The following is an 18,124-nucleotide window of genomic DNA, read 5'->3' on the forward strand; positions in this document are numbered from 1 at the left end:
CACGTTGTTCAGCGCTCACCTGATCCGATGCCATCGATGTAAACGAGGCAGGCAGCGTGGATGAAGGCGGTGACCGTGTCCAGCCTCTGGTCCCACTCCGGCTCCTCCGTCTCCTCCAAACCCAAGAAGTTGCTCTCGTTCCGGTCCTCATCCTTCTCACACACGGCATTCATGAAGTCCACCCATGACAGGATGTCCCTTACGCTTAGGATGCATCGCCTTCCAAACTCCTGATTGGTCAGCCAGTCGATAAAGTCCAACATGAGCTCGGCCACGTCCTTACCTAAAGAGACATGGGAGGAGACAAGAGCATAGTTAGGCGCTGAAAAAAAAAAGTTGTGTTGATGAAACGCTCATGCTTGGCCTTGTGTTCCCACCTTGGTGATCGTGCTGGTCTAAGGAGAGACCTGCTCGCAAGTTGTGCTGAACGATCTGGATCAAATCACCGCGGCTGTTAGACTGCGGACACCAGATCTCCGTGAACCTGTTCCTCAACGCTGGAGACAGCTGGACATACGAGAAGATACAGTTTTACACAAAAATTTACACACACACACACTCATATATATATATATATATATATACTGTATACACACAATACTGTGCAAAAGTCTTAGGCACCATATTATATGCTGTACCAGTTTTGTTACTTATGTTTATCATGTCTGCATAATTATGTACGAACTCATTCAGCATTTCCATATATACCTTAAAAATGAATAAATAAGTAACATTACGGGAGAATATATGCATGCCTGTCAAATTATAAATAAATAAATTTTTTATATTTTTTCCCAGATTTTTCTCCCTAATTTAGTCATCTCCAATTCCTCCCCGTCACTAGGGGGCCCCCACATTAAGCCGTCTACTACTACCAGTGAGTCAGGGAGGCTCTCTGAAGACTATCACGTGTTTCCTCCGAACCACGTGACGCCAGCCGCCCGCATCTTTTTTCGAACTGCTCGCTCGCGCACCGTTTGGGGGCGGAGTAACACACTCGGACGACAGCTGATTGGCTGTAGAGCCGTAATTAACGCGAGAGCACTAAGTATCTCTTACCCCTTCCCACTCGGCCAATCAGCTCTCTCTCTCTCTCTCTAGACCTCAGGCTGCGCAAGGTTACAGCATCACCTGGGAGTCGAACTAGCGATCTCCGGATGATAGGACGAGTACATCAGCGCTACACCAAATTAAACAAACAAAATTTTATTCTCCTTAATCTAATCAGCTTGTTTTTTATTTCAGGACGAACCTCTTTTTTGCCAAAGTCTCCACCGGGATTCATAGTGGCAACCAGTCGGAATTTCTTCCCGGCGATGATGAGCTCGACGTCGTCGTCGTCGCCGCTGCCTTTCTCTGCCAGGACCAGAGACTTCTCCGTTTCCAGGACGCTGCGGAAACCAGGGAACAAACCTTTTTTTATACCCGAGTTGAGGAGGAGAAATATGAATGAATCCCAGAGTGGTTATATTGTCCCCCCACCTGTTGAGTCTCTCCAACACAGAGTCATCAGCCAGCGAGATCTCGTCCATCAAAAACACTCCGTCCTGTTTCATCGCAAGCACCAGGGGACCGTCGCGCCACTCGAACAAACGCCCGTCTTCAGCATCCGACTTAAAAACATAAACAAAAACCTCAAACTGGGTGCTCACACTGGTTTATAACAGACCAGATTCTTCTCGTCTACGTCTCTGGACTGACCGTCTGACCCCGGCATGTTATGTGTTCTATCAAAACTTGATCTGTTATAGTTCTCTCTTACTCATCAGTGCTCTCTATAAGCAGCGCGGTGCTTGTTTATCTCACCTGGCCAGTTCCTGTGTGTCGGACCGGCCGCAAACCGCCCAGGAAATCGGACGTCTCCATGTGCAGGTGGCAGTTCACAGCGAAAAACTTCTGTCTGGCCAGAGCGGCGAACAGCTGGCATATTGTGGTCTTACCACATCTGTAGAGACACAATTCAGACAATTGTATGGTCATGGGGTTCATACACGTCATCATTTATGACTTTATATATATAACAAATGGATCACTATATATACACCAAGGTTTGGAATCACTTTCTAACTCCATTCGAAAAAATGTCGTTTTAGATTTTTATTTCTAGATTTTATTTTTAACTGTTTCTCCTATGAACAGTTGATACTGAGATGATTTGTTTGTAGGTGACCAAATACTTATTTAACAGAGGAATTTACCAATTAATTCATGAAAAATCCTACAATGTGATTTTCTGGATTATTTTTTCTTATTTTGTCTCTTATAGTTGAGGTATACCTATGATGAAAATTATATACATACACACACTCAAATGTGTCATGGCGGCTTTTTTCTTCCTAAGGATCATTTAGGAAGCTGAATCGTCATCATGTAGCAGTAAGAAAAAGGTCTCAGGCAAAGCTTTGGCAAACCAGAGTTAAAGGGCACATATTACAGAAAATTCACAATTATTTTTTTGTAAGTAAAAAAAAAAAATCCCTGTTTTTTTTTTATTCCACTTTTGTATTTGCAGAGGCTCAAACAAACCAATTGGATTTTCCACCTGATGTGACCTCATATAAGAAAAGCCCCTCCCCCAGTGTGTTGTTCAGCTGTGCTGCTCGCTGCTGGGGTGTGGCTTATTTACATAGACACTAAAACAGTGTGTTTGGACGAGGAGTGAAACAGATCCTGTTTCCTTTGTGGATCATCAGTTACGATGGTTTTAGTATGTTTTAGGGATCATGTTATTACCCAGTGTCTCCCACCAGCAGGACGGACTCTCCGAAACGGAGGGCGCGACCCACCAGCACGGCGAGTCTCCTCATGCCTTCGGTCCAAACCACGTGACCGAACTCCTCCGGCATGCCAGCAATGCAAGCCACGGACGGATCTGACGATCACACACACACACACACAGCTTTAACCACCAGTGACAAATTGAAATTTCACTTAACCCCTGATACATACATAGAATTTGTGTAATCAGAGGTTGCTTTCCAAAGTACAAATGCTTGTCCTGGGTTGAACTTACTAAACTGGGTGGTGACCTGAGCCTCAGAGAACAGCGCATCCGGGTTAACTGTCCTCTTAAAGTGCTTCTCCAGGATGTTCTGGATGGTTAAAGCCTCCTCTGGTTTACGGACGCGGCCCGCCAGCAGCATGTACCCTGGTCACGCCGAGTAAAAACAACTCGAATCAAAATCAGAGACGATTTCAAATGACAGAAAAATTATTTGATGCAAACAAACACGTATTAAATGTTTTAAAGTCAGAGTTACCGTCGTCGGCCAGATGCTGCAGCCAGTCGCGTGACGAGTCGTTCTGTTCCTGCAGTCTGTAGCGCTCGGCCCATCGGAACAGATCTCTGAGGGTGATGTAACCACGCTTCCCGGCGAACACGCTGGATCCACGCCGCAAGGACTAAAACACACACGCAGAAATGTTTTAGGAGATTACTATTTATTTATTTTAAAAAATATATATTTTTTTATGAATCATGTGAAGCAAATTATTTAGTCTAAACCAACTGAACCAATGTGCCCTCTTGTGGTACCCACATTAATATATACATGAGCTACGGAGAAATTTTAAAAATAAGTATTTTATAATAAGTGTGGCGCAGCACCCTAGAGGGTTGTGATGGAACTTACAAATTCATTAGTATGAACAAACTGGACAAGTGCGCCCTCTTGTGGTGAGTAATTAGATAAACGAACTACAGACAAATATTGTGCAAAACAAACCTTAACACAGGGTTTAACCGATGTGTGACGGTTCTGCAAGTGGGTGGCAATAGATCATTTTTAATAAATAACTGAATAAACAAAACCTTTTTTTATTTTAAATTTTGTAGTCGGGTTTTGACTATTATCATATGTCAAAGCCAAGGTTTGGGAGGGGCCATGACCTGAAATTTACGAATGGTCCGTAATCCAAGGTTTCACTTTACAATATAAAGCATACGAATCCTTTAAGCCACGAGGCGGATCCTGAACAGCATTTTGTCTGAAAGCTGTTCTCCACTGTATTGGACTGCGAACTCTGTTTAGCTGAGGATTTTCCGAAATTAGGATTATTCACCATCAGGACCGACGTTTTTTTTTATAATACACGTAAGCTACTTCCATAATTTGTTCACAACTACTGTACAAATGTTAAGTATGAACCGCGGTCTGTTCATATCTGCGAAAATTCATTACTCGAATGTTCGTAAGTCAGGGACTACCTTAGTTTTTAGGCAGTTAACTATAAATTATTCAGAACGTTGCTTAAATGTGATTTCTTACCACTCTAAACGGTTTTGTACAACATTTCTTTATCTATATGTTATTTATTAGCCCTTATTATTTTCTCCTGCGTCATCGTGTCATCATTGTTCTTCTGCGGCCCTCACCTGAAGGTTCTGCATGACTTTGACCAGTTTGGTGCAGTACGATGGAGGAAGGCTGCAGCGCTGGTGAAGAATGGTCTCCAGCTCTTTACTGGGCAGCTCGTCAAAATGCAGCTCTACGAAGCGATTCCTGAACGCCCTGGACAAGACCTATGACAAGACAAATCAGTTAGCAGATCTACAAGATGCTACGTTACAGCTAACACAACTTTCAAAAGAAAGACAAAACACTCTAATTGTTATGAACAGTTTCTAAACACTCTCTGTACCTTTCTGCCACCGTAGAGACCAGGGGGATTCTGGGTAGCAAAGAGCATGAATCTCGGATGGGCTTTTACTACTTCCTGTGTCTCGGCGATGAAGAGCTCCCTGTTATCATCCAGCAGCCTGTTCAAGGCCTCAAGGACGTCGGTGGGGGCAAGGTTCAGCTCGTCCAGGATTATCCAATAGCCTTTGCGCATGGCATCAATCAGGACGCCTACGGAACACACAAACTAGATTACACTCTCGTACTTCACACATTTTTATACATTATACACACGTCTAGATAAAGATCCCGAACAAATCCTCTGCACCTTCTTTGAAGACGAGCTTCCCATGCTCGTCGGACGAGTAACAGCCGATGTACTCCTGGATGTCCGTGTGCTCGTGGTTATTGATCCTCACGCACTGGTTCCCCGTGGCGCCCGCTAGCCATCTGACCAGGCTGGTTTTTCCGACCGATGTTTCACCTTGGATCAGCACTGGGTGGATGCTGAACACCAGAACGTCAAATAACAAAAAAAAGAAAAAAGGTTTAGTTCCTCTAACACAGAATCTCATCTCTGCCGGAATATTAGTCAGGGGTGTGTCAAAGAGCGTGACGTGATTACCCAGCAGCCACCACACGAGCCAGATCTCGCAGGTTAAGGCGCACAGAGGGAGTGAGGATGTAGCTTGGGTCTAGTGCTGGGTCCATGTCACCCTGACTCAACCAGTAGCCTTCTATCTGCAGACAACCATGGGCACGGGGCTCAGGGATTGGCTGAAAAGATAGAAAAAAAGGTAAAAGTTGTAAAACGTACAGTAAGTCCCTACTTACGAACGAGTTCCGTTTATAAGTCGGATTCGTTTGTAACTCTGACAAAGCGAGTCTTATACAACTTTGACACAGATATACAACATAAAGCATAAATAAATAATAAAAAAAACACACATTATACTCTCGCAAGACTGCGCCTCCGAACTACGAGGGGAATCCCGGTGATGCAGTGTGGTCAGCTGACCTCATTTTAAAGAAGCCAAAGGGCAAATATTTTGTAAATATTGATACCTGGTGCACTACAGTGTATATTATTTGTACAATACACATTAGCTACTTCCGCGATTTGTTCGCATCTACGAATATTCGTATCTGTGGAAATTTGTACCTCAAATGTTTGTAAGGGAGAAATTGACCGTAGCAAAGATTACAATCACAGCTTCTTGCTAAATGTTTTAAAACACTGCACTCTGGTACCTGTTTGAGACACTTGATGTTTCCACCCAAAATGTACTGCTGCACCAATTTCTCCACCACGGGATGAGAACTGCGGTCCAGCTGTGTTAGAAAGCTCAAACAAAAACCCTGCACACATACGCACAAAAACGCACACAAAAACACTTTGAGCTCAGAATGCAAAACTAAAGATTTTCTAAATTATACCTAAAACTAAAGATGTTTTCTGGATGGATAGTAAAGAGAGGACATCCTCACCTCATAGAGGGAGCGCTGGACGCTGTAGCAGGGGTTAGCGGCGGCGTACTTGAGAGCACGGCACAGCGTGCGTAAACTGTAGTGAGGCTTGTGGCCCGTGCCGTCAACTAAACGTGACTTCGCCTCCTTACGAATGGCCAGATAAAAGCTGCACAAAAATAAAAAACAAGCAAGAATAACTTTGGAGTTGAAATAGAAATTTTCACTTTTACACAAGCGGCGCCTGCTGGAACTACAGATGAGGAGGATGAAACGGGTCGGTTGGCAAACCTGATGATTCCATGTAAGGTGCTCCTGTTCAAGTTGAGGCCTTTGAGATAATCCGAGACAAGGATGCGCAAGTCGCCCTCGCTCTCCAGCTCCTCCACGTACAGCTCGGTAAACCGGTTGCGGATTCCCAGGGGCAGGTTTCTCTTGCCTACGTCGGTGGCCGGGTTCATGCAGGCGAACAGGCGGAAGTCCGAGTTGCGCACTAGGGGTTCTGCACGCGTGAATTTGTGTTAGCGTTGGTCATTTTGTAAAACAGAGATAATCTGCGGTCGTGTATTCGGCTCACCCGTATCTCCTCGGTCGAGCAGCACCAGAGAGCCGGCGCTTCCCTCCAGCAGCCCGCTCAGACACTCCAGGGTCTCGGCTGCAGCCAGGTTGATCTCGTCGAGCAGGATCCACTCTCCCTTTTTGACCGCCTGCGCCAGCGTACCCTAAACACGACAATAGTGGACACGACTTCTTTGTTTATTCGTTTTTAATGTACCCAAACATTTTTTTTTAACCGCTAAGCGTATGGTTTTTGTGCTTTTACCTCGACGAAGGCGAATACCAGCGCCGATTCCCGAGCTCGGATCTGCTCCTGAGTCTGACTGAGTCTCAGAGCGAGTGCCTCCCACTGCTGCTGCAGCATCGAAGCTGATCACAACACACACACACACACACACACACACACACACACACACACACACACACACACACACGTGTAACCCTTCTTCCTTTTATTTAGATACAGTTTCAACATGTTTTAAGTGTCAGAACGGACTAGGGTCACCATTGGGCTTGTCCTGCAGCTCCTTGGTGAGAGCCGACTTGCAGACGTGGTCCATGAGCTTGAGGAGGTCCTGCCAGCGTTTGCCTCGGAAGCAGGTCTGCACGTGACCCAGGAAGGTGAGGTTCTGCTTGCGTGAGTACGTCTGAGAGAACAAATCCTCGAACGCCTCGCGCAGGGGCAACAGGATGAGCTTATGATCCACAGGTTTGTACCTGACACACACAAAATTACTTTTTAATAATTCAATTTACAGATGCTTTTTTAATAGGTCATCTGATTGAACAGATTTTTGTGTTATTTACTAAAGCAATCATGTAATAATTATTAGAGTTGATATGAGTAAAGTTGAAAGGAGAAGTTTATTCCATTTTTTTTATTATTATTTGAAAGGAGTCTCCAGTTTCAGCAGCGTGTAACAGTTTTCCACCACAAGTTAAATAAAGCTTTTAGAAAAAGTTGAAAAAAAGAGAAGAAAAAAAAAGATAAAACAAACCAGTATTTGCTTCTTGATCCTTGAACTTTTATAACTTATAACTACCCCACACTCACCCTCCTAGGAGATCCGCAGTGTCACTCTGCTGGTTCATGTTGATCACACGCAGCTTGTGTCCTGAAGACATTGAAAATAAAAAACAAATTTAAAAAAATGACTCATATTTATTATAAAATGTATTATAATATATATTAGATCATGGAAACTGTAAGATGAAAGGAGAGACAATCCCGCTCGCCTGTTAATCCAGCAAGGTACTGCACGGTGGAGGTCTTCCCCGTGCCCGTTTCTCCGACCAGCAACACGGGTTCACCTTTCGTGACGCACACGGCCAGCTGTTCCAGGAGCACCGAGGAGGGACGCGTGGCAGCAAACGTTTGCTTATCTCTGTAAGGAAAACATGTGTGATTTATGCACCTAATACATGGCCGTGGCTTCTTTAGCATGAATTACAGACCAGGTTGCTTTGATAGCAGCCTTAAGCTCGTCTGTATTGTTCAGGCATTGTTTATCTTCCTCTCGACAGCAGAGCATGTGGACGTCAGATCAGACGAGATCAAACACAAAAATGACATGAGCTGTGTTCCATTCCGAAGTGCACTTCATAGGGTGCTCCCTACTTCCTGCTCCGTGTTCAGGGAACTTTCCCTCGACAATATTCCACCATTCGGAACACAAAATGCAAAGTCACACCAGTGACGTCACTTCCTCCATGCGTTACCATGGTAACATAAGCACCTCGGATACCTGTTGCTGCTACTGAGGGAATTTTAAACTGAAAATGTTTAGTATTGAATATATATTGGAACCAAAACTGACACCATTATAAAACATATGCTATTTAAACGTGAATAACTTCTTAATAAATTATTTGATTTATTTACAAGATATACAGAGATTTATTTATTTTATTTACTGGTTTAGACTATACAATAATAATAAACTAACTAAATGATAATATACAATTTTTTTACACGCACACAAATTAACATACTTTCCTAGCAGTTAATTAAACATTGGTTTAAAGACGATTTATCCCTTAAAGGTCCTACACATCATATTTTTCATTAAATGTTAATATGATCTTTAGGGTTCTAATGAAAAGTTTGTATTATACGTTAATTAAAAATTCAAAAGGATTGTGTAAAAAAAACACTACTTTTACCTGGTAAAAACTAGCTCTGTTCTCAGCAACCTGTTCCTGTACATGCTAATTTAAATGCTCATAATCTCTGCTGAGCCCGCCCCCCCCCCGTTCTGTGGGGCGTGTCTTCACAACACACGTGGGGTATAGCCACGGAAGTGTAGTCCAGTGCAGGCAATGCTTTGGACTGCATTACCCACAAAGCATTGCACACAACGCAGTGCTTTGTGGGTAATGCAGTCCAAACTGGAAAACTATGGAATATAGAGCCCGAGCCTGTTTTCTTCAGTCGTTTTTGGTTTGATTTAAGTACGGAACCTACGCAGAAGTTTGTAATATCGCCTGACAACGCAGAAATTAAAGGAATGGACATGCATCGACTCGATTTGTCTTTCTCATCACTGCATGGGCATGAATTAACGGGCTGTTATGCTGCCGCGAGCAACAACAACAAAAAGCGGAGAAACTTACTGAGAGAGATACGGACGCGATGTGTTTACTGATGTGTTTACATGACTTCCTAATCTTCGACAGACATCGTTATAAACCATCTAACGTAACAAAGGTAAGCATAATATAGTTTTCCGACTACGTACACAGTTTGCAACTAGACAATCACCTTAATGCATTGTTTATTATAAACGGGCGATTAGGGATTATATAGAGACGGATGTACATAGAGAAGAAGCCATAACCATGTTCTATGAGAGTGTGAGTTAACTTACACTCCGCATTCATCGTGATTATTAGAAAAGGCGATTCGCAAAGATTCATAGAAAAAGGAATTACTCACTGAGCCTGGTGAAGATAAAGCAGGAACACGAAGCGTTAGTACAGATCCATTTTTAGGAGCAGCTTCCTAGTAAAACCTGCTTTATATTGACCCGCGTTTATAAAGCAGTCTGGTGAAAAATGATTATCGCAAACATGAACGCATTTAGGTAAATCGGCGGGGACGTTAGCTTTAAAAACTAAATTCAGCCACTGCGTCCTCAGTGGCTCAGATACCTAACCCTAGGTAGGTACCCTAGGTCACTAACCCTAGGTAGTGAATGACGACTGCTGTGTTCGCTATTACACCCAACAACTGTACACAACACTCGCTTAGGCGACATTTTGCTCCAGCGGCGAAAAACAATGGCCGACAGCTTCTTCTCACTCGGGGCGGGTCTTTGCTAAAACACCAGTGTCAATCAACTTGTGTAGGAGCGGCCTCTGTCGGTATGGCATCACACGGCAAGGCATTTGCGATTGGCCTGATTTCAGATGGGGCATGTTATTTTAATAAATGAAAAGAAAACCACTGGGCGGCTCTTTATCATCGTAGAGTAGTTGTGTATGCACTCTCCTAACACACAGTTCAGTCCAAACAGCTTAAAAAAGTGCATGTAGGCCTATATGACCCCTTTAACGAACATTCTCTGGTGTTTCATAAGACTTGTCTTGTTGTCTTATTAGTATTAAAAGAGCTCCTGAAACGACCCTGGACTCCCGGAAGCTGCCGTTCAGCACGTTCGCCTCGTCTGTCTGATGTGCCGAGGGCTGCGCCGATACAGCGAGCAATCAATTCAATGTTTACTCAATTTACCAGCAGGGGGGAAAACGGCTGGCACCTAAACCAAAACTGTCCATAATAGCCCGGAGACAGATGGGGAGAGAGACAGACATGGAGATAAAGAGAAGTGCGGGGTGAGACGAGGTGAGACGAGGTGAGCTCTTACACATGGAGGCGCACGGCGTCGCTCTGTTTCCGCAGCAACATGGAGCGTCCTACAGTCACCTCCAGCTCGGTGATACTGATGGCAGGCTGGTACATCTGACAGAAATGCTGAGCCTGAAACAACAAATTGACGAGCGTGGGACATTTTATCCGACATAGGCACAAAAACCTGACAGGCTGGCTTGAGTCTTATTTAACCTGCTAGACTCAGACGTGAGTCTATTCATGTGAAGAATCGCTACAGAAATTAGAAATGTAAAATATACACAGTAGTGTGCAAAAGTCTTAGGCACCATATTATGTTCTGTACCAATTCTGTTATATATGTTTATCACGTCTGCATAATTATGTACGAAATCATTTTAAAAATTAATAAATAAATAACATTACATAAGAATATATGCACGGCTGTAAAGAAAAATTATATAGTACACAACAGACGAGTTTCAGATGGAAACAAAGGAGCGTACATTAGGTTTTTGTTTCCATCTAAAAACTTTCAGTCATGCATTTATTCTCCTGTAATGTTATTTATTTATTAATTTATATTAAGTTATATATGAAATACTTAATGATTTTGTACATAATTATGCAGACATGATAAACATACATAACAAAATTGGTACAGCATATAATATGGTGCCTAAGACTTTTGCACAATACTATATTTTTTTTATTATTATTTTTTATTATTATTCTTACCTTCTCTTTGGAGATGTTGAGCCTGGTGCCGATGATCTCGGCTAGCTTTAGTCGGCTCTCTGCTTTCGACAGCATGGCGGTGAAGCAGTCCAGAGCCTGGAGCACACACACACACACGGGATTTTATTAACACACACAAAAATAGTGATCATAATTAGTCTTTAACATCAGCAAACAAAGTAATTACATATCATTATTATTATTATGCATTTTAATATTTCACTTTTTCACACCACAGCTCCTTCAGTTTGTAATGGAGAAACGTAGCTCAATCAGTATGTTGAAATGAATCAGATTTCCTTTAAGTAAACACAGTATATGACAGCAGACTCGACATATTAATGATTAATTGTGAATTGATTGATTGCGGTTAACCGAAAAACTAAATGTAGGCGTAACCGATAAGATTGTTTTGCATAATATTTCTCAGTAGTTTACATCTGTACATCAACTTGTACACTTGCATTTCAGGTACTGAGCGGTTTTGGAAAATTCCAGACACTGTGGTTCTAAAGGAGCGTCTTGTTTACATCAATTATTCATTGATTATTGATAAGTTGTGTGATATTTGCGATACTAAACCAAATAAAATTAAGGAATTTCTTTCAAAACCATCCCTCGTTTTAACTTTATATACAAGTTTCCTCGTTATTTTTTTATATTCAAGTTTCATTATATATAAAAATGTACTTCACACAACTCTTCACACACACCTCCTGATCCTCGCTCGACTCGCCCGTTTACGGAGACGCCATTATGAGCGGCTGTAACGAGGTAAAGTCAGACTCACCTCCAGGAAGACGTTCTGCGCCGTATTTGGGGAGGAGCTGTCGAAGTTCACGCATATTCTCTCACACCACTTCAGCAAATCCCTGTTCACGACACACACACACACACACCTCTGACTCTTAAATACACTTGAAATCCATTTCTCTACATTGTTACAGCGAACACAGTAATCCTTTACCATAAACTGTATTTCATTCACACATTTCCTAGATACATTCAGGCGAGAGAGAGAGAGAGAGAGAGAGAGAGAGAGAGATCTACAATCAGTAGGTATTCAGGCAAAATCAGATCAAGGTATTATGAGATTACAGCATTTTCTTTTTTTGGGCCACATAATGGCTTCGATCAATACATCACCCCCGTTGGTGTGGATTGATTTCTCCTTAACTAAAAAAAACAACAAAAAAAAAAAAACAATCGCTACAACTCTGGAGGGAGTCCAAGCAAGATCCGGTTCAGGGTCAGTCAGTGTCACAAAGTGCTTTTTCGTGTTAACTTTACCTCATACAGAGTTCTCTGCCTTCCAGCGGCGCGGTCCGGTCCTCGCCTGGGTTCTGTGGGCAGGAGACGGGGACGGCGGCTTGGTGTCTGTCTCCGGTCAGCTGGCAATAAATGTCCAGTAACCGATCCAACACCATGGATAAGTTAGGGTACTTATTTAGCACAACCTACGAGAAAGCAAAAAGAAAATCTCACAGAGTTAAAAATGATAATTAAGTATATAACTATGATAATATTAGAATCTATAAACGCGTGCCTGTTTGAGCTCCTCTCTGGTCATATTCCCGATCTGAAGCTTGTTCCAGTACTTGTCCAGTAAAGCCGCGTGTGTGCTCTGAGGCCGGTGCCACACTCCGCCGCTGTGGAACATCCTGAATCACAACCGCAACACGTCACTGCACCGTTTTATCAGTCAAGTTTTAACGAACAATTCTTTTTCAAATTAAAAAAATCCCACCAAATGAAACAGACTGCTTGCGTAACACTCCTACTCTTACCTTACCTTCCATACCCAGGTGTCTATGTTGATAAAAACCATAAAGCAAATTAGGAACGTCAGCGATTAATCATGAATTAATTGCGTGGAAATAACTGATGAGGTTTGTTTTGCATAATATTTCACAGTTGTTCACACCTGTATATTAACTCGTACACCACTAGAGGGAGCACTTGCAACCCTGCATGGTATTATAAGTGATATACAGAGTAGTAAGAGGTTACAATTTTAAAATGCATGTGATTTGATTACAGTTATTAATGTAGTCAACATTACGTTACTAGTGTTACAAATATAGCGTTTAAGAATTAATCAAAAAGCATTAAAAAAAATCACGTTTAAACGAGCATGCGCTTTAATCAAGACCTTTGTAGTTTTACATTTGATGTTGTAATGGGTTCACTCGAGGTCTTACAGGAAAAGGGGTGACTTTCTTTAGAAAATAAGGTAGGAGAGGGTTAAAGGAGGGAGAAAGGGGAGGATTTTTAACACGGAGAAAGCCCAAGATTCGTTAACATTAATTATTGCCTGCCTCGCCCCTTCGCACACCCGCAGAAGAGAGGGGGGAAAAGGGGGGGTGGGCTTTTACGCAAAACAAACCTTATCGGTTATTTCTTCATTTTTTTACTCGGTTAAATTTTCATGATTATTATAATATTTTTCAGTAGTTCACGCACCTATTAAGACCTGCACGTACCAAAGTGTATATGTTAATAAAAAAAAAACAATAATAAATAAATAAAAAAAAATCAATCAATCACGCATAAAGTACCAAAGACGGTTCACGGGTGTTGCTCGTTTACATTTCTTACAAACCACCACAAAAGACGAAAACCCTTTTATTTCGCCACCCGCTAGTCTTACTGATTATGCAAAATCTAAGTTTTTTCCCCTCTGTTACTGTTTCTTACCGTCTCGTAGCAAAGAACTGGAAGCCAGGGGCAACCTGAATGCAGTCCTCTCGACCTGGAATGGTCAGCTTCTTGTTCTCCATCAGCGGCAGCAGCACGGATATCTGAACAGCGCGCGAGACAACACGACAACTCTGTAAAAACTGTCAGGGAGAAAAGAGAAGAAAAAAAGGCCTAACAGGCCCTTTGTGTTTTTGCTGGAAGGCTCACCACATCCAGCGGTGCGTGGTCGATGTCCTCCAGGAGGATCCAGTACCCCTTGGAGACGGCCTGAGTGAGCGACCCGGGCTGCCACACAAACTTGCCTGGGACGTCCGTGCATCTGTACATCCCGAGCAACATCTGAAAACAGACATCATCATTCGAGTCTGTCGGATTTAGACTGATTTAAAATAAATAAATCAGGAAGTCGCGACCCTGACCTTGCTGTCGGTCTGATCTCCCAGTTGAACCTTGAGGATGCTGGGGGATTTAACGTGCCCTGTAGCAGTCGCTAAATACTCGACCAGAGCGGTTTTCCCGCATCCGATGGGACCTTCAAGAAGAACGGGCTTCTGGGACGCCACGGCCATGGCGAGCCTCCTTAGGTTTCGACACGTCGAGTCGACCAGCACCAGCGTTCTTAAGGACGTCTGCAAGCGAGAACACTATTACACCTGGGTTACAACTAATAATGGAGAATCAACAGGAGGATTTTGCAAATCCCATATCGAGAGCCGATACTATAAAAATACTATAAAAGCATGTGCATTATTATTATTATGATGATGATTCATATTATTATTATTGTTGAGGATACCTGTTCTTCCTGCCGAGACGTCAGCCTGGGCAAGATTACACCACACACTGCGGTGATGCACGGCGAGAGATCTTCTGCTCCTATCCAACCCTTGTTGAGATTATTTTCCATTTCTACTCGCCACATCACCGAGCCCTGATTGGCTAAAACCAGTGCTCGTTCAATCTCCAGCTGCTGAGTCTCCTCTAGTGACCTGACGATGCACAAACGGAGGGGACTAAAGCCCAAAACAAAACACTACAACAGCACACTTCAATGTAGGGACGGGAATCACCAGCGACCTCTCGAAACCTCGCTTCCAATTCGATTAATATTGCGATTCTATAAGTATCATGGTTTAATAAATATCACAATTCGATATTACACTTTTCCTGATTTTGTTACAATTTTAAGCATTGTAAAAAAAAACTTTAATTATTAATTGAAATGCAACAAACTTGAAAAACAAACGCAGCTTTTAAACACTACAATCTAACTTCAAATACAAGAGGGTGTATCTCCGTCTTCCCCCATAATTATTATTTATTATAACTTCATTTATTATTATTTTTTTTTACCCAATCTCTACTTTAATGTCCAACAGAGACAGGAAGTGTGTGTGACTTACTTCATTTTTAGATGTAGAATCTCATCACTGGAGAGAACCTTCCTCAGGAAGATGGTTTTCTGGTTGTCGGTCATGTGGGACACCAAGGCGAGGCACTGCGCTGTGTAACTTTAATCAAATACAATAACATAAAGATGAACGTCTGACAGGTTGCAAGGTCAGAAAGACAGAAAACGGACAAGAGCTTGGTTTCAGAGCCGTACCCTCGGACCAAGACGTCACTCGTGAGCAGCTGGGAGATGCAGACGCTCCAGTCCCAGAGCACACGGAACTTTTCGCAGTCGCTCTGAAGGAAGCGCAGCGTGGCCCCCATCAGGTCGCGCAGCTTCATGCGCCTGGGGCCGTACTGTATAGAGGCGGCCTCTTCACTAGTAAAAAAGAGTCTCTGAAAGACAGGCGGCGCGCTGGTGAAGTATCTCGCCGCAAACCTGGACATGGAGAGGAACATGAGCGTCTGCATTCAGAAGAAGGAGGCTTTAAAGTGTGACTTGTGTTACCGTGAGTGATAAATGATAGTCGTGCTTACGCCTGAGCATCAGGGCTGACGCTGAGGAGCTTGCTGAGCGCCACACACAGCCTCTCGTGGAGGTCGTGGTTGAGGCGGACGTCATTCTTGATTCGATCGGCGTTCCTCTCCAGCAGGTCGAGCACGAGAGGGCGAAGGTGCCGGGCGACCAGGAGCGTGTACTCCTTCTCGATCAGGAGCTGAGCCAAACATGACAGGATGGCCTGTCTGTCCTGCTGGCTCCAGCTCTAAAGGAAAGAAAGATGGTTAACAAAACGTGTACACGACATGGTATCAAAAAGTTTAGAGATTAGCTCTGTTTACAAGTTAATCAAACACGGTAAAGCCTGGCGGTAAAATTCACTATAGACGGTTTGGTCGCTGGAGATGAATTCTCATTGCACAATGTCGCGAATGTCGAATAAGACAATAAGCGTGCACTTGATCGAGCTGCGAACCTGCCTTGCCTTTTTTCGGTTGTGGAGATGATGGGCTCTTCCACTGTGAAGACCGTTGCTTTATCTTAAATTTCATCTCATCAAGTTTTGACATTTTCTAAGATTGAAGGGTTTTGAGCTCGTTGAAGGTCTTCCTGATCTCTCGCCAGTGATGTTCTTCTTAAGCCGCGCATGTCACTCAAAACACCTCGAATGACTCATCGCGTGAAACGTCTCTGTGGAAGATTTGCCCATTTTCACGCAGAATTTCAAATTCGCTTTTTGTTCCCACCTCATGCACACATGTAATAACGCACGTGATCAGAGTAGCAGCAGATCACGATGTACACAAGCTGATGTCTTTTGGCACACTGACTTGTGACTGCTTTGGCGTGTTTCAAAACTAGTCTCGAAACTTTTTGATACCGCCATTCAACAGGATGTTAACAGTTATGTTAAAAAGACTTAAATACATACATCATTGTGTGTGTACTGAATGTTAAACACTTTAAAGTGAATATTATTAATCAGGTGTTTATAAATATCACTCAGCTATGGGAGTAAACAAGCTAGCTAACCTAAGCTAGCACGTGCAGGATTGAATTGATGATGAATTAATACATTATTAACAAATAAAGAGTTTCGTTTTTGCCCCCAAAAGCCATAAATATTTAATACACTTCACTCGTGAACGAAAAGGACCGTTATACACAACTGCAGCGCGCACGAGCCCCAGCGACACGAGCTAACGTTAACGGTCATCCCCCGCGCGCGCGAGAGAGAGAGAGAGAGAGAGAGGTTACTATGGCAATCCTTCGGGCGCGTGTTCGCCGATGAGGAGCGCGCGCGGCTCACCTGCTTGGTCAGACGCTCGCTGAGCTCGGCGCGGCTCGTCCCGGTGTGTGCGGAGATCGCGGTCAGGGACGCCAGGCTCAGCTCCACCGTCTCCATGCCGTCATCCAGCCGCGCGTGTACGGAGGAACAGCAGCCTCGATCCCAGGTCTCAGGGACACGTGCACAGATTTTTTTTCTACTTGTATAGAGTTTTTACCGGATTATGGATTCAGTGTAACCGGAAATCAGAAGGCTCATCACTGGATCGGATCAGATCAAATCAGATCAGTCCGGGATGGATGGATGACAACAACATCACCGAGCACGTTCCCGTCAGTGTTAAAGTGCCCGTACACATGTGAGTGGCGGAGGAGAATCACTTCCGGGTCACCGTGTTGTCATCGCGCGCGCCGGAGCCTTGGCGACAGAACAACAGCTTTTTTACTTTTGTTAATTTTTATTTATTTAATATTTAATTTAAACTCGAGTGACGATAAAAATATATATGTTAGTAGTTTATGATGATAAATGGGATACTAACAATTTTAGGATATGTTTAATAAAAGTAATTAACGTGGAAAAAACGTCAAGAGAAAATTATTTGATTAAATTACTTCTCATTTTGTATTTAAAATGTATTTATTTTGTGTCTGTGCTTTATACAATGTTCATTATTGGGCAGCCGAATGATTAACAACATTCTATTTTATTTTATTCATTTTGTTTATTGTGCAATACTAGTAATAATAATTTTACAATACAGTACTATGTTTACGTTTAATAAAGGAAGTTATTGTTGAATAAATTACAAATGCAAACAGTTATTTTTAAATGTACTTATTTAGCATTTTTGTCCTGTATATAATGATTATTTTAGTATTCAATTTGAATTACATTTTACAATAATAATACAAATATTATGATTATTATTATTATTATTATTATTTTACATAAAACCTGCGTATGATAAAAATGTGATAAAAATGAATATAGTTGTATAAATGGCCGGAAAACCTTTATTTTATTATTCAAAAATA

At 42.7% G+C, this 18,124-nt stretch overlaps 1 protein-coding gene across 1 annotated transcript in view; it reads right to left on the bottom strand.

Annotated features, from left to right (window-relative positions):
- The window catches only part of mdn1 (midasin AAA ATPase 1), a 50,697-nt gene extending 33,137 nt beyond the window's left edge, over positions 1-17,560 (bottom strand). Inside the window, exons 1-33 of the mRNA XM_053515347.1 lie at positions 17,109-17,560; positions 15,838-16,064; positions 15,515-15,739; positions 15,312-15,419; positions 14,705-14,897; positions 14,328-14,537; positions 14,116-14,247; positions 13,906-14,009; positions 12,755-12,869; positions 12,499-12,665; positions 11,999-12,080; positions 11,209-11,304; positions 10,508-10,620; positions 7,881-8,029; positions 7,699-7,759; positions 7,150-7,361; positions 6,910-7,013; positions 6,664-6,808; positions 6,378-6,588; positions 6,108-6,255; positions 5,871-5,978; positions 5,245-5,396; positions 4,948-5,126; positions 4,642-4,850; positions 4,376-4,522; positions 3,261-3,402; positions 3,014-3,148; positions 2,734-2,872; positions 1,807-1,945; positions 1,483-1,613; positions 1,253-1,391; positions 378-507; positions 20-283 (exon numbers count right to left, since the gene is read on the bottom strand). Coding sequence (XP_053371322.1) covers positions 20-283; positions 378-507; positions 1,253-1,391; positions 1,483-1,613; positions 1,807-1,945; positions 2,734-2,872; positions 3,014-3,148; positions 3,261-3,402; positions 4,376-4,522; positions 4,642-4,850; positions 4,948-5,126; positions 5,245-5,396; positions 5,871-5,978; positions 6,108-6,255; positions 6,378-6,588; positions 6,664-6,808; positions 6,910-7,013; positions 7,150-7,361; positions 7,699-7,759; positions 7,881-8,029; positions 10,508-10,620; positions 11,209-11,304; positions 11,999-12,080; positions 12,499-12,665; positions 12,755-12,869; positions 13,906-14,009; positions 14,116-14,247; positions 14,328-14,537; positions 14,705-14,897; positions 15,312-15,419; positions 15,515-15,739; positions 15,838-16,064; positions 17,109-17,204 — 4,912 coding nt within the window. The 5' untranslated portion in view covers positions 17,205-17,560. The remainder of the gene's footprint in view (positions 1-19; positions 284-377; positions 508-1,252; positions 1,392-1,482; positions 1,614-1,806; positions 1,946-2,733; positions 2,873-3,013; positions 3,149-3,260; positions 3,403-4,375; positions 4,523-4,641; positions 4,851-4,947; positions 5,127-5,244; positions 5,397-5,870; positions 5,979-6,107; positions 6,256-6,377; positions 6,589-6,663; positions 6,809-6,909; positions 7,014-7,149; positions 7,362-7,698; positions 7,760-7,880; positions 8,030-10,507; positions 10,621-11,208; positions 11,305-11,998; positions 12,081-12,498; positions 12,666-12,754; positions 12,870-13,905; positions 14,010-14,115; positions 14,248-14,327; positions 14,538-14,704; positions 14,898-15,311; positions 15,420-15,514; positions 15,740-15,837; positions 16,065-17,108) is intronic.
- Between the last annotated feature and the right edge of the window lie 564 nt (positions 17,561-18,124).

This window comes from Clarias gariepinus, chromosome 2, assembly GCF_024256425.1.
Source record: "Clarias gariepinus isolate MV-2021 ecotype Netherlands chromosome 2, CGAR_prim_01v2, whole genome shotgun sequence".
NCBI classification, from domain to species: Eukaryota; Metazoa; Chordata; class Actinopteri; order Siluriformes; family Clariidae; genus Clarias; species Clarias gariepinus.